The following is a 15,572-nucleotide window of genomic DNA, read 5'->3' as shown; positions in this document are numbered from 1 at the left end:
GAGCCACAGATCAGTACATATCAGTTTATTTAGAACAACTGTCCTCACCCACCCATGAGTGACATGCTTCATCATTGGGCATTGCTCCTCGTCATGCCGGCACTGCAATGCCTGGCGTGCCCCACAGTGGAGCTCTCTCCTGGCGATCTTATGATCGTTACTGCTAGAAGGGTTGTGGTGAAAAAGAGGACTGGATGGAGTGAGAGTAAAAATGACTATAGGTACCAAAAAGAGAATCTTTAATTAGTGTATAGGTAGGAACCTATGTCAAGATTAAAAACAAATGGAGGGGACATACCAGGTGTGATGGCCTAATTTTGCACAAGTGCAAAAGTATCTACTACTCCCCTTACCAAGATAGAGGAACAAATACTAGAGTTGGGTGTGACTACTTGTCTACACTCCAAATGTTTCTCAGCCTAACCGTCCCTACGGATCAATCAGTGATTCTTCAGGACCTAAATGTACCCAGCCTTCACTAAAAAGGTGTTAAAACAGCTCTTATGTATAGCCCAATGGTACTTATCTCTTGTAAACGTGGAACTTATCACACTCTAAGTAATGACCTATAAAACTTAATTGACAAACCTATCATATACATTGATTCACAAGATACAGTGTTCACATGCACCTAGTGTGTGGCATGAATTGTGAAGCCAAACTCCAATTTAGATAACTGGTGTGATATCAAAGGGATAAAGTTGAGGCGTGCCAGTGTTCATCTAATATTGAGTGTCAAGAAGGTTTTTACCCTCCTAGATACAGGCACGGGCCCCCTGGAAGCACATGGATGCTACTACCCCCAGCGCCAAGATTGCAGTAAAATGTGATATCAGGTAGATGAGTCTGTTAAGTTAGTCTCATTATCCATCGTGGTAAAAGACAGCGTCTCCCAGCACCTCTCACCCGTCCCCAAGTTTCCTGTTTGTGTCTGCCCGTCTCCACCACTTCGTTGCTTGTGTTTGTTTGCTTAGGTCTTTTAAAGTAACTAGGGAGCGGTAGAAGCCACAGACTGGCAGCGTGCGCAAAGTGAGGAAACTCAGTCACACGCATGACTCGTGTGCGCCAAAATAGTTTATGCCGCTGCCTTTTAAAAGGGGCAAATTGTTAATACACCACAGCAAAGAACCACGGAAAGCTACGTGGATTTCTCGTGTTTGGGTGTTTTTATATATCTTTTCACACAAGGGTTTTCTTGACGTGGTTGATACGGTCACTTTAACTCCGCTTTAGTACATCTGTTTTTGTTTACTCAGATTAAACCCACCCATCCAGCGTTTCATATCCGCGTGTTCCGGGTATTGCTTTAAGCATGCACTTGGTTGCATGATTACACAGATCAGCCGTGATCCAGTGTTCTGGAGCATCCGGGGATGCTGGAGGGTACTGTCAAGAGGTTGCTTAGTTACATAAGAGCAGGTTAAAAAAGACACGGGTAACAGAGTTCGAGCTTCGGTTTACTGCCAAAATCCTGCATCTAGACCGGAAGACAAAACGAAAAAAAAAACGAGTGGGAACATGCTGGATTCAATCGTGTGGTAAAGATGTTGGCTCGTTAATGACTCCAGTCAGGCAGGGTTGACCAATTTGTGTGGCAAAAAAATCAGTTATGAATTTACAACGCCAGTATCTCTTACTCAAGCAAACACGAGGCCTGTTGCATTGCAAACGCTTGTGTTTCATACCGCAGAATATGTACGGCTTCCAGGCTGCCGTGTTGAGGACGGAGGTGTGATAAGAGGTTGTGGTCAGTCAATCACTCCTTGCAGCCGTGTCAGCTCCTGGGTCTGGCGAGAGGACCCCGAGAAATGCATATAAGTAAAACTTTTTCTTTAATGCCTATCCAGCGTTGCCTGCTGTCTTTTCGTACAAACGGGGGTATGAAGTGGGCTGCGCGGCTCTCGTGCGTGGAGTAGCGAGACGACATCTGCTAAAGGAGTGGGTTACGTTAGAGCTGCCTGCCGTGGCGTAGGTCTCAATAGTGCAGCGGCACCGGAACCAAATGAGCCCGAAGGGCCACTTTACCCCCTATTAGTGGCTGCGTACTCACCATCAAACCAGAGGGTGGAGGGTTGGGGAGTATTTCTCGCTTGCTACCCCACTGGCTACTTGAGTGTCAGCGGGACACAAGACAAGGGCTTGTGTTTGTTCCTGCAGATTGTTAATACACAGCGGGCCAGAATGAACGAAGAGGAAACACCCGAGGCACTGGAGAGGGAAGTGGAAGGCTTAACGTGGATTTGTTGCTTCTTTATGTTATGTTGTCAGCGGTTCGGCGGAGATGTGTTTGGGGGTGGGGGCGAGGGGGGGCGATTAGAGAGCCTTCTGAGGTGTGTGATAAAGGCAGCATGGTTATGTATGTTTATAGAAACCAGGCATGCTCTATTCCTGCCCCGATTAATGCAATTTCTGCGAATATCTGTAACTCGGGTATGAGCAGCGGCGAGTTTCTTTATGTTGAGGTATCAGCACTTTATGAAATGTGTAAACGAACCGGTCAGACCGCATTGCTTTGGAAAGGGATTCCCAATCTTTGTGTTGTGTTTTTCTCATAAATAATTTGCCCGAGGTGTTTCCGGGTCACGCCCTTTTCGCAGAGATGTGCGGGACAGTACTCCACCATTGCACGAACGGATGAATGCTGCACTGTGCTCCATTATCCTGCTGCGTGAGGTCATCTCGATAGAGCTTTCTGGCAGCCCCGACTCAAACGACCTAAACCCTCCTTTACTCTAACTATTATGATCACCGCTGCTAACGGAGCGCACCAGTTTAGGAGTTTGTAACGTTTTAGTTGCCCACATAGTTTCACACGGACTTACTGTTTGATATCAGACAAATTAACTGAACTCCTAGATGTCTACCCGCGAAGGAGGGAGCAAGAAGGGGTTATGTGGAGAGGGCATTAGGGTAAAAGGAGACTGGAATTATTGATTAGTGGGGGGATCTTTGGTGGGGTGACATGGAGGAATCGGGGCAGGAGAGAGCATTATAAGTCAGGGTACTCTAAGATCATGAGATTTTAGGGAAGGTCACGGAGAACGCCTGGGCAGCAGGACACTTTCTCCGTTGTGTCATCTCTCATGGGACTCGTCCAGAAAGAAAGGGTTATCTTTGTGCTCAAAGCTGACACTGGTGTGGGACTCTTGGGGGCAAACTTCTTCCCATAGTTGCTCATGGGTACCGGAGGACAAAGAGTATACAGGGCATGGGCCACCCAGTAAACATGCAGGAGCCAAGGGTAATGTGAAAAATACAATAGTTGAGTTGTCCAAAAACACTTGATGCAAGACATGCTTTATATGCATTTGGACCAATCTTAGACCTGCTATTTAGAACGCAGTGAAAATATTACTGCAGTGAATGATAGTTGTTCATTGCGCTCTCCTACAGTCTGTTTTAGCTGTCTGTTGAAAAAAGACCCATTGTGGACATCACCAGTACTTAGAGTGGGTTTTAGGTCAGCCCTTTGCTTACAGTGACTTTCCGTCCTCTTCTTGTGCTTGTCCAGTCTCTCAAGCTTAGCTGTTTTAGAGTGTTTCTGATGAAATTACATGGACCCTTCTACCACTTAAGATCAGGGAGCCACATTTTTAGGTTGAGGGTGCAAGGGCTTTTCGACCTGTTTAGACTTTTTACCACACCCACCTCTCACCCATCATTTTCATTCGTTCGTGGGCTTGCCTTTCAAAATTCACTTGATGTCATTGGTAAATGCTTTACATTTGTCCCACCTTGGGGTGGTTTGTTACCGCGTCGCAGACTGACCCTGTTACATGGATTATTGCACGATTGCTGATATACTTCAGCTTGGGTGAACAACTTTTTTCTTTTTTCTGCGCTCCATGGCTGCTATGATGCTCATAGCGCTGAGAGCGTGAATTCGATCGGAGGTATTGGAGCGCTGCTCACATTGTTTACACTGTTACCTAACAAGAGTCATTTTATTTTTGCTTTTGGCTTTTATTTGTGTGATCTGTAGGTTACTGCATTACCTTCTTGGATAATGCATGGTAAATATTTAGGTATTTGTGTTTTTATTAGCGCTAGCGCTTCCAGGCACAACGGAAAGCATTTTCTTTCCAGGTTCTGAGGTGTTTTAAAAGCGCCATCTCTTGTCATGCCCGGGCAAGCTGTTACTGTGTCCAGTGTGGAAAGTGAGGTCTCTGTGGAGTCAGAAGCAGGGGGTAGGGAGTGTGGACAGAACAAAGGGTCATCAGAATGCTTAGCAGAGACCTCGAGTGACTTCATAGTCGAGATTTGACCCACAGGCGGAAATACAAAGCTGTTCTCTCTCCAGAAAGAATATTAATCGCCAGAGTTATTTTGACATTAGATGCCCTCTAAACAGAAAAACAACACAAATGGGGAAAAAACAGCTGTAACAGTGAGCTGAAGGGCCCGGGAGTGGCTGGACATGGAATATATAGGCCTGATATAGCTTTAAAGTGCTTTAACATGTATATACAGCAGCCATGTTATTGCATAGTGCTTTAAAGCTATTTTCTTCTTTGAAGATGTTTGTTTTTTTGGGCCTGTGGGAATAATGAGTTATTGGTTTGAGCACAATATTACAACTTTACTGAACTCCTTATTAAATATCTATGAAATGTGTGCACTGTGGCCGCTTCCAAACTCTGTGTAGTCGGCCAGCCCCAGCTTATGAGTTGTGGCTTCAGTCAGTGACTAAAACAGTCAGGTAAGGTGCTGAAATCCTGTCTTTGCCCTTTTTTTACCATGATCCACTCCTTTCAAGAAAGCATTCCAACTGTAATATCATAAAGTTGGAAGGCAGCCCTTGGAGTAGTATTTGCAGAGTTGTCCAGCTCCCTAGTTCAAAACATGATTTTTTCATTTAGGTTATGTTTCTGCTTTGCATTCCGGGACTTGTAGTTTTATTTTTATAATGTGATACAAGCTGGAAACCAGCCCTTGAAGTAGTATTTGTAGAGTTGTCCAGCTCCCTAGTTCGACGCATGATTCGCTCATTTAGTTTATGATTCTGCTTTGCATTCAGGGGTCTGTAATTTAATTTTTATAACACGATACAAGCTGCGAATACAAAGCAGAAACCTGACTAGTTGAACTACACATGTTTGAGTCTGTGAAACTTGAGCTGTGTGTGTGTATTTATAAAACTAACCTCAAGGAGAGCCTATAGTTGATTATGCTGTACAATGGCCAATATATTATCACTAATATTTCAGTTCAAGATTAACTGAAGATCATTAATATCATTTTGAGATGGCTCTCCTCAAGCGTGTGAAAAATCATGGGCGTTTTGTTCGACTCCCCAGACTGCAGTAAAGTGACAGTGATCTAGCAAGCACGCATTCTTAGAGTACAATTATATATTTATTGCCCCACAGGCAATGTCACCTGTACCAACTGCCAAGTAAATATCTTTTACACCCGGGGGTAGTTAGTGTTTTAAGGGCCTTGTTTAAAAAAATATTCCAGTAGGCCTACTAGCCCTTTAGTTATATGCAGGGGCACTGGAATTATGTGGCAGAAAGGACCAAAATATCAGCAGGGTTGATGAATTAATGTGGCATAAAAGTCCAGTTATTCATTTACAATGCCAATAGCTCCAACTCAAGTAAATGTGAAACCTATTGCATTGCAAATGCTTGTTATTTATGTGTTCCTGTTTTCTTTGTATTGATAGAAATGTTCTCACCTTTCACCTGAATCCCTCGGATTTTGGGACTTTTGAAAATCGTGAGGATCACCCGGTCATGCTTATCATTAAAATAGCAGCCTCCAGCCAACATTCAATGCCTGCTATGTCATTAAATGTTAGCAGCCTTGAAACACACAGACACTGTGGCCCTAATTACGAGTTGGGGGGGCGGCAGGCCACAGTGTTTCCGCCCGCCGGCCCTGCACTGAACAGGGCCTTAACATTGACGCTGGCTCCTAGTGGAGCCGGCGCCAATGTGGCGGTGCTGTGGGTGCAGCAGCACCTCTTGCGTATTCCACTGTCCATAATTCAGGCTGTATAATGCGCGACGGGGCTGTGCATGGGGGCCTCTGCACTGCCCATGCCAAGAGCAGGGGCCCCCTGGCACCCCCATTCCGCCAGCCTTTCCATGGCGGTGTAAACCGCAGTGGAAAGGCTGGTGGAATGAGGACTCGTAATCCCCAGGGCGGTGCTGCAAGCAGCGCTGCCTTGGCGGTTAAAAACAACCGGGACCACCAGGCTGCCCTCATAATGTGGCGGTCCCACCGCCAGCCTGTTGGCGGTGGGTCCGCCACCACAAGTCTGGCGGTCATGAGACCGCCAGACTCGTAATGGTGGCCTGTGTGTTCTCCCAACAGTAATTTTCTGATAATGATCTAGTAGTAACACGCTGCTAATGAAAAAGGCACACATTGCTGCTTGGGACCCAGTGTGGAGGGTTGCGAGGCAGGCAGGGGGCTGACTAATCTGTATATCCGACATGCAGCTGGAAAGGGGAAGAGAAGAGAATGGTCTCTCATGTTACCTATATTTCCCTGGATTTTATACCACCACATGATGCTATTCCGGTTGAGAATAGGGGGAAGAACAAATATGCTGTTATTTGCAGAGATTGAGAAATGATGTGATCCATAATCTCATTGAACAAATGTGGTTTATCAAAATTTTTGTATAAGCTAATAAAATTTGGATTTAAGGAATTTAAAGGCACTCAATCCCATCAGAACATTGTGTATCTATATTTCGTCCATGGACACACATGCCATTGTGGCATTCTGACTCATGACAGTGCTTCTTTGAAACGTACATACAGTATCACAAACTCTCGTACCTCCTGTTACCTTCTAACACAATATTAGATGTATCATGGCAGTTAACATCATTCTTGCAACATAGAATGGCATGTTTTCGTTGGTTGCTGGAGAATATGTGAGCTGATCCATATGTGAGAGGTATATCTTTGGTTTGAGAGTCTGTAAGCATGTTAAAATTGAATAAGGACTTTCATTTTGTTCAACGCCTTTGTGGTGGTCCTGAAAGTGTTAAATGGTTATTTATAGTGTTGAAACATGTCGACCTTTGCATCTGATGTCATTATTACTCCTATGTGTTTTTAATTTGTTAGTGAGCATTTGGTTGTAATACTATTGACTTAACAATGCTTCCTGTATAATTTAATCATTTTGGGTATTGAGACAAGAGCTGTATGCATGGCACAAATCATTTGTGAGGCACAGCACATTGCGGGGTTAAGTATTAAGTGGCAACATTAGGGCTGATGGTTGCAAAGCAAAATATAGCGCGTCTTTGGAAGGCGGCACAAGCGCCAAAGCTGGCCAACTGGGAAAGGGATATGGACTGGTGTATGACAGCAAAACGAACAGTGTATGAAGCATGGGTTGTCCCTGCAGATGGACAAGGGTCTGAGGGAAATTGAATTAACATAGGGGAATACTTTGTGCCTAAATGAAGGTTAAGGCCGGTAAGGGCCAAATGGGAGAGAGAGGCTTATATAACGTACCTGAAACAGATGTTGGGGGGAGAGGGGTCAGAGGAAGGAGAGGTCAGACACAAAGGGGAAATCATATTTTGTGGTCAGTGTGCTGATGCTACATTATGCTTTCTTTTTTCTGATTTTGTTTTTGTTATAATTGCAATAAAAAGATTTGTAAAAAAAAAAGTATTAGGTGGCAATTCCAATGCAATTTCTATTCTTAGGGACATTGGTTGCAAGAGGTAGTGTATTTGGTTTCCCCACTGCTTATGTTGTGCCTTGATGTGGATATCCATGTAGAAAAGAGAAGCCCATGATGACATTTTGATGACTCCCTAGGATTATCGATAGTATTTGCAGGCAAGTGTCTGTGAGGAGCCATTTTCTTTGAGCCTTTTGTCTTTCATTATATGTCATGTGAATGAATGTTGAATGACTCACTCTTAGGGACAGATCAACATAAATTGCTTTTACTAACAGATGTATGAAAGTCAAATTATAAATAGTTATTTGCCATATTGGAATAAATGAAAAACAAAATAATCATAAGGCTGTATAAAAAAAGCTATTTAACATTCAGTATAATTTACAATAAATTATTAATCTTAATTTAATGTATGATTGTATGCTCTACTCTTATATATTTGACTTTGTAGTTTTGTTTTCCATATTACAGTGTCATAGCAGCTTTAAAGCAAAGAATATTTAAGACTTGAATTGTAAAATATTTGTCAATGGTAGCGCTTTTAAAAAAAATATCTCTGCAAATCTTGTAGGCTCATGAAATCGTTCTGTCTGTCTAGAGAAATGATAGTCCTCCTGGTCATTATGGACACTGTTTCCGGTTCTGGACTTGCACACGATAACCCAGTGTGTTCTGGGTGATTTAGTTTTATTTGGCTTCCATTGAACTAATTACACTAACTCATCTGAAAACAATAATTGTTAATGGGAAAGTTCTGGACACGGAGCACTGTCTAGAAGGACCTTATGAAAGAAATAACTATCATCATCAATGAGAGAAAAGTAACATGGCTGTTTTCTTGGACACTAAGGGCCAGATCATGCAACATCTGCACTGGCTGACTCGTACAAAAAATCATATTTGTTCTTGTCAGTCAGAGCAAATGTTATTTTTCCACTATGTATCTGTACAATTGTTTTATCAAATGGTATCTGCTTTGCATACTGTCACAGCACACATTCTTCTAGGATCTGTCAAGCTGGAAAATGACTGCCTGCTCTCTGCCAGAATATTGTCTGCAAAAATATTGTTATTGTGAAAAAAATTCACACACCGAAAGCAAATAATGTGTATTTATTTATAATCCAATAGGTGATAGAAGCATAAACCAAAAGAGAAATGCGAGGACATATTTAAAAGGTGGCTACAGGACTGCACGAAGCAAATCCACAGCAAAGGAGATCCAAGCAAACATTGCCCAAAGTGTGTTTGAGAGAAACAGTTCTATTAGCCAGATTTGGTCTAGAGATCATCAAGAACTGGAAGCTGATGGCATTACAGACTGTCAACATGATGGCATCTTAAATCAACCATCCTTCTATGTACAAAGATCAGAAACATACAAAACATGTGAGAGTGCAGCGAGAAATGACATTATTCCTTGTGACTCAGCACCACTGCAAGACTGCAGACCAACTCCTAAAACTGATAAATCTACCCAGAGGGGCGGATACACTGGCCATCAGCAAGCGCATAAATTAAAAGGAAGACACATATGTACAGAGTGTGGAAAAGGCTTTTCTGCAATGTCAACACTTATTACCCATGAACGAACACACACTGGGGAAAGGCCACACCATTGTACTATATGTGGAAAAAGCTTCAATCAAAGTGGAGTTCTTCTTAGACACCAAAAAATGCATACAGGTGAAAGACCTTACCAGTGCAGTGTATGTGGGAAAAGCTTCAATCGCAAGGACTATCTTCTAGGACATCACAAAATACATAAAAAAGGCATAGCAACATTGTGAGACTGATCTATTGGGAAAGAGGACAAGGAAATGCCTAAGACATGACTAGAGCTATGAAAGTAAGGAGTATCTGTAAGTCCGACACATCAACAAAGCAGTACAGAATACAATATGTGAACAAACTTGTAATAAAAAAGGAAGAATATTTGTGCGGAATGTTTAATAATTGGTCACCCAGACAAATCAAATTTTATATATGTTATGTGTTTAAAGCAGTATTGAAAATGTGAGTCAGTGGATGACTGTATGGAGCATGCGAAGGCTTGACAGTTCACAATGGCCCTCATTACTAGTGGCCTGGTCAACTGCTACTCTACCAAATTTCACAAGTTATTCTCCATTTGGATGGGGAAAACCTGTGATAAGTTATTTTATCAGCTCTGATAAATACTGATCCCTGGAATATCAGCATTTATGAGGCTGATAGATAACATATCCTCAGCCAGGACACTTGTAATGAGGACCTTAGTGTCCAGACATGTTGGCCGGATTTTTGTGATCTGCATTTTTAGGCATGACCATTTTGCAAATCTTAGAAATATAATAGACAAATTTGAGGGGATTTGTGTGTCTACGAAAGAAGAAACCAATATCTGTGAGACACTGCGGACACCACAACTAGTTCTGAACTGTTGATAAATAGTAGATACCAAAACTGAGGATAAACAACTGCGCTGTTAGAGAGCTCAGTTAATAGCCAGAGGCAGCAGATGCCCCGGGGAGCCACCGAATGCTACTGTTTCTGGGGAGACTGGGAGTACACTGTGGTAGTGGGATCATTTGAAGAGGACTGGCTAAGGCCTTGCTGTTACATGTGGGCGCTTCTCAAGGAGAAGCTCAAAAGAAATGCCTGCTCTCTGGAGCAACACTGTATAACAGCTCCAGCTGCGGTCCTCCCTGCTGAGTGACTTGCCCTGCTTTGTCACAACATCATTCTTTCAGGCACTACTCTCTTGCTGCAGTTTTTGGAGGTTAAAGCAACCAACACCCTGCGTAATTGTGTTTGTCTCCTATTTCTTCTGGTGTAGCTTATTATGGATGTGGAGTCTTAGTACGTTTCCTGGATATTTGTGAACTCCGCTTTTGTGCTGTTGCATTCATCAGGCCTGCAGTTGCAATGCAATATGCAATGTAATATGGAGGCTGTGCTGGGCTACCTTTTTTAGAAGAGACCAGTGTCTTTCCAAATTATTCCTGCTGACCAATTTCAGTGTTTTTCACAGTCTTGCTGGCCTAGAAGTGATGACACTGGAGTTTATAAAATTAATGGTTTATTAATTAACTTATTTTGACATCATTGCCCCAATGAGTCCACACGTTTTAATTAGTTTGTCAGTTTTAGTTTGTATCAGTGGGGCACTGGCCTGTGACTTGCCTACTTCAGGCAACTGGAGAGATCCTTGGATTGCCGGTGGCAGGAGCATAAGCCATCAACATAGTGAAGACTGCATTGACACAACACATTGGTAACATGATGGCAATGCTACAAACAGCATGATTAGAGCACAGTTCACCTCCCAGTCTGATGGGGATATGGTGCCGGACAAGGTTAGAACTTCCATTCAACCACAGCTGTTAAAGGTAACTCAGGAATCACTCTGAAATATATAAGATGATAGTTGAGTACGCAGCCCGAGGATTACCTCAGTTGGGAGGCTAACAAAGAATCAGAAATGGCTTCTGAAAATGAAGGTGAACAACAAGAATCATTTCAGCCATCCAACAGTAACTGTGAAGCTGTTTCTTACAACTAGACAGGCAACACTGCCCACCATGACTGCGCATAAAAAAGGTAAAAAAAGACTAATTCATCCTTCTTTCCTCTGTTCAAAAGTCTTACTTTCAATCACAGGGTAAGAAGTATCTAAGAGGCTGGTTGTGGGAAGTATAATGTGTGTAGCATGTGCTACTATAGATCACATGCTCTGCACACTCCTGCTATTCAATGTTGGGTGTGGATATTGCAAGTTGTTTTCCTTCACAGAAGTCTTTGGTCTCAATATAACTCATAACACCACCCCAAAACCTACAGTGCACTAGGACAAAGACTCCAACTCAGATGTTTTTTCTGGCATCAGGTTCAGACGTACTTATCAAGCTCTGAAACCCTCAAGCCTGTCCGTTCGACTGCATGAACAGAATCTTCAGTTACATCATGGAAAGATATTTTCAAAACCAATGCTTTGTAATGGATCTGGGCCCGAATGGTTCTCTAGGCCAGATTGTATGAGAATGAGTCGTATGGGTGTGGGTCATGGAGAGCAAGCACTTCCAATTCAGTCCTTAGTGCCAATCGAAGTTCCCGTTGTCAAAGTACTGATGTGTTTGCAGTCTTTGCTTGCCTAATGTGTGACTAGAGGGTAATGCCCTCAGGTTCGCCCCAGGTTGAGAACATCTAGTCTAACAACTGGAAAAAAGTCCCAGTGTCATATACCACAAGTATAATCTTTTTACTGGTTGGTGTGGCTAGACTACTGAATCACTTGTATGACTAGTGATAATGAAATGCAGACAGAATGGGGATCATTTTGTCCAGAAGAAGGTTATCGACCCATTTTGGGTGATAATCCAATGATCAAAATATGTTGACACTAATAGTGAGATGGTGGAGTGATAATTGCCCTCAGACCATCCATTCTACTGTCAAAGGAACCCACAAATAAAATCAAAAGGATTGCATATCCTATTACACAGTTTTAACTGTCCTTTCAGATCCCTGTGTATAACTGTTGAGCTCTCAACAAATGAAGGAATGATGGCACTCCACCTGTGTACAGGAATGTATACACTAGGCATGTTGAGGCATACCACGACACTGCGTGGGAGCATTACTTCAAGCCTTTTGGTATCATGTTAGAAGGTGGATCTTCTTCGATATATCATCAATCCTTTTGTGTTTTTTGATGTCATGAGTTGGGAGGCCAATGGATGATTCTTTTTCTCTCTTCTCCTATTTCCTGTGGATAATACAGGCACAGTCTATCTAAATCCAAAGGGGGTTATGGAATCTCAAAGGTTGCTAACTCCTTCATACACCACATCCCCTAACAATAAGAACAATTGTGGTAGATGGCCTCCTTCAACACCAAAGTAAGGCATTCTGAGCTCCGCATGGTCACAAGCAACAGGTCTATGGAAAGATTTTGTGTTGCTAGAGCCCCTTTTTCAGCACGATTTCAATTGGTGGAGCTATAACAACTTGTTGCAGGGCAGACATTTGCGTACCCTGAGTCGCAGCTGACCCTTACCACAGATGGTTCACTTATGGGCATAGAGGCACATCTGAAATACATGTCTGTACATGGTACCTGTATGTGCGAATAACAAGTGTCACATCAACCTTCTAGTGCTGACAGTGATCCAATTATCCCTCAGAATGTTTTACATACTAATTTGAAAGAAAACAGTGTTGGTGAGAACAGACCACACACATTACACACTGAAACAAAGGGTTTCTCACTTGGCCCTGGCATCAGAATTTGCTAAATAACTAAGACACTTGTCCAGTCTTCATTAGATCCAGGTCCTAATGGAGTGTCTACCAGGAGCAGATTACAATTTTGTGGATATGCTAAGGAGGATGCATCAGCAAGTGCACAGGTGGGAGATTAATTCCCAATTACTTCAACAGTACTTTGAGAGCAGAGGGAAACCTATGGTTTCACCACCACAGAAAGCACAAAATGCTCAAGCTTCGCCTCCTGGTACCCACACCCAGGGTGCATCGGTAATGCTTGTGTATGAAATGTTAGGAATATTTGCTTACACTTTTCCTCTAATACTTGTGACCGCCTTCTAAATCTCGTGGCACCAACATGGGCAAGACAGCAGTGGTAATTAGTGGTTCTGGAAGTCTGTCCACCCGTATGAGAAACTGTCTATCTGGGCAGATCTTGTAACCCAGCGTCAGGGTCAAGTGGGCATCCAAATGTTCAGTAAATCAACCTATCAATTTGGCTCCTTGAATTTGGGTACCTCACACTTCCAGAAGGGTGCCTATTAATGGTGTGTGAGGCCTGCAAGCCTACCATGCAAGATTGTTATGTGGCGAAGTGAAATCGCTTTGTTACTGCATAAACCATCAGACGGATCCCTTGAAACCATCTGTCAGGACATCATTTCCTATTTATTTGCTGCACCTTCAGAAAGTGGGGTTAGAATACACAACAGTGTGACTACATTTAAAAGTGGTAGCATTTTACATGCAAAACACACAGCATACATCTTTATTAAAAATTCCAGTCATCACAGCTTTTGTGGAGGGCCTTAAAAGAGTAGTGTATCAAAGGATACAGCAGCTCCCTATAGTGAATATGCCATCTGCACTGGCTCATTGGGTTTCTTTTTTAGTCATTTCACTCAAAGAATGCAGTATCTCTCTCAGAAAATTGCTTTCCTAGTAGCACTCGCTTCCTTGTGAAGGGTTAGCTAGTTGCAGGTGTTAACAGTAAAGGAGCCATTCATCCAGGTTCTCAGGGATAGAGTTGTCCTGATGACAAATCCTCATGCCCTGCCAAAGGTGCTTCCTCCCATCAACGTCAGTCAAACCAGTGAGCTGGCAATCGTCTTTCTACACCTTGTGGCAGAAGTAGCTTTTGTACACATTAGATGTCAAACAACTCTAATGTATTACATATATGGAAGTAGATGCAGTGACAGTCAAGCTCCACTGGCAAAAATCTAATTTTAAATATGCATTTGAAGAAGCATAGTTAAATGTACGCAAGTATATTGTGCTGAGGGAAATTTAACTCTGCATTCATTGCCTAAAACATGTTTTATAAGAAACAAGGGTGCTACGATGACTTTCCTAGTTAATATACCACTTACAGATATATGGAACTCTGGTGCATGGTCAACACCACACACATTTACTAAGTATTACTATGTGGACATTCACACTACCAAGAAGCACAAATCGGGCAAACTCTGCTGAGGATTTAATTTCAAACATCTTTTTGATATGTTCACTAGTCACAGCTTTGGGTGGGAGTGCACTTTTTTTATGGTCTATGCAGAGCATGTGATTTACAGCAACACTTGCTACAGATGGAAAATATTACTTTACTTCTGTCAGTTTGCAGCTTGTAGTGTTGTAGATTCACATGGCCTGTCCAACCTCTTCAGAGGGAGAACATATTTCTGATGTTTTCCTCACAGGATACATTCACAGTGTACTTTTACACAGTTACTGTTCTGTTTCGATACACTCCACTTAACTCACTCACTTGATGGGGGAAAACCAAAATCTGAGATTAAGTCTTTGTCCTTGTACATTATGGGTTTCGTGGAGGAGTCACAAGCTATCTCAAAACTGAAGACTTTAAAAAAAAAAGAAAAACAGCTTGCAATGTCAATGGCTAGTGCTAGATGGCAGCAATGTGCGGAGTGTGTTATCTACAGTACTACAGGGTACCGCACTACAAGGTGCAAACTGATTGTTACAGACTAACATTTTCCATTAGGTACCTAACGTGCTAGACCAGTGTTTCCCAAACTAGGGGCCGTCAGCCAATTTTTGGTGGGTTGATAAAGTCCTTGTAATTGTTGACAATCCACTTTTTTTTAGGCTGAGGTACTTTTTAGGTTTCACCTGCAAAGCGCTTTCACTGCACTTGTGAAATCTCTTGTAATTAAAAAAAGGGGCTTACAGCACACCCTCACTTTCCATTTGTCTGCTTGCCACTCTGTTTTCCTTGCTTTCTGCTGGTTGCAGCATGCTATTTCCCGTTGGGTTCAGGTTTCTCTTTGTGTTTGTTTTATCAGTGGAGCCTGAACCAAGTACTCCTTCCTTTGAACTTTTCGTCTGTGTTTTTTCATTCATGAATCTACTTTTTTCTTTAAGCTCATGCGTGTTTGGTGAGTGAATGTAATTTGGGCACCTGTGCTCATGACTTGGATTCTTTAAAACATCCTGCTTCTGTGGTGATTGAAGCTGCCCTTTTGAAGGTTTGTCATCGCAAACACTGTCATAGATTTCCCAGTTTGGATTATTTAGAACATGCAGTTTATGTGGTGATTAAAGCTGCTTACCTGAAGGATTGTCATCGGAAAACATGCTCGCAGATTTCATTATTTAACTTCACTATTTTTGCCACGCATGATTTCACACTGTTAAAT

At 42.5% G+C, this 15,572-nt stretch overlaps 1 protein-coding gene across 4 annotated transcripts in view; it reads left to right on the top strand.

Annotated features, from left to right (window-relative positions):
- LOC138259346 (zinc finger protein 586-like) overlaps nt 1-9,599 on the top strand; it is an 86,651-nt gene extending 77,052 nt beyond the window's left edge. For all 4 annotated transcript variants that reach the window (XM_069207008.1, XM_069207010.1, XM_069207009.1 and 1 more), the window contains one exon: nt 8,794-9,599. In XM_069207008.1, the coding sequence (XP_069063109.1) occupies nt 8,794-9,452 (659 nt within the window). In that variant the 3' untranslated portion in view covers nt 9,453-9,599. The remainder of the gene's footprint in view (nt 1-8,793) is intronic.
- Nucleotides 9,600-15,572: the final 5,973 nt, after the last annotated feature.

The sequence above is a fragment of the Pleurodeles waltl genome, chromosome 9, assembly GCF_031143425.1.
Source record: "Pleurodeles waltl isolate 20211129_DDA chromosome 9, aPleWal1.hap1.20221129, whole genome shotgun sequence".
NCBI lineage: Eukaryota > Metazoa > Chordata > Amphibia > Caudata > Salamandridae > Pleurodeles > Pleurodeles waltl.
The sequence above is the reverse complement of the archived record's forward strand: the minus strand, read 5'-3'. Positions and strand labels throughout refer to the sequence as shown.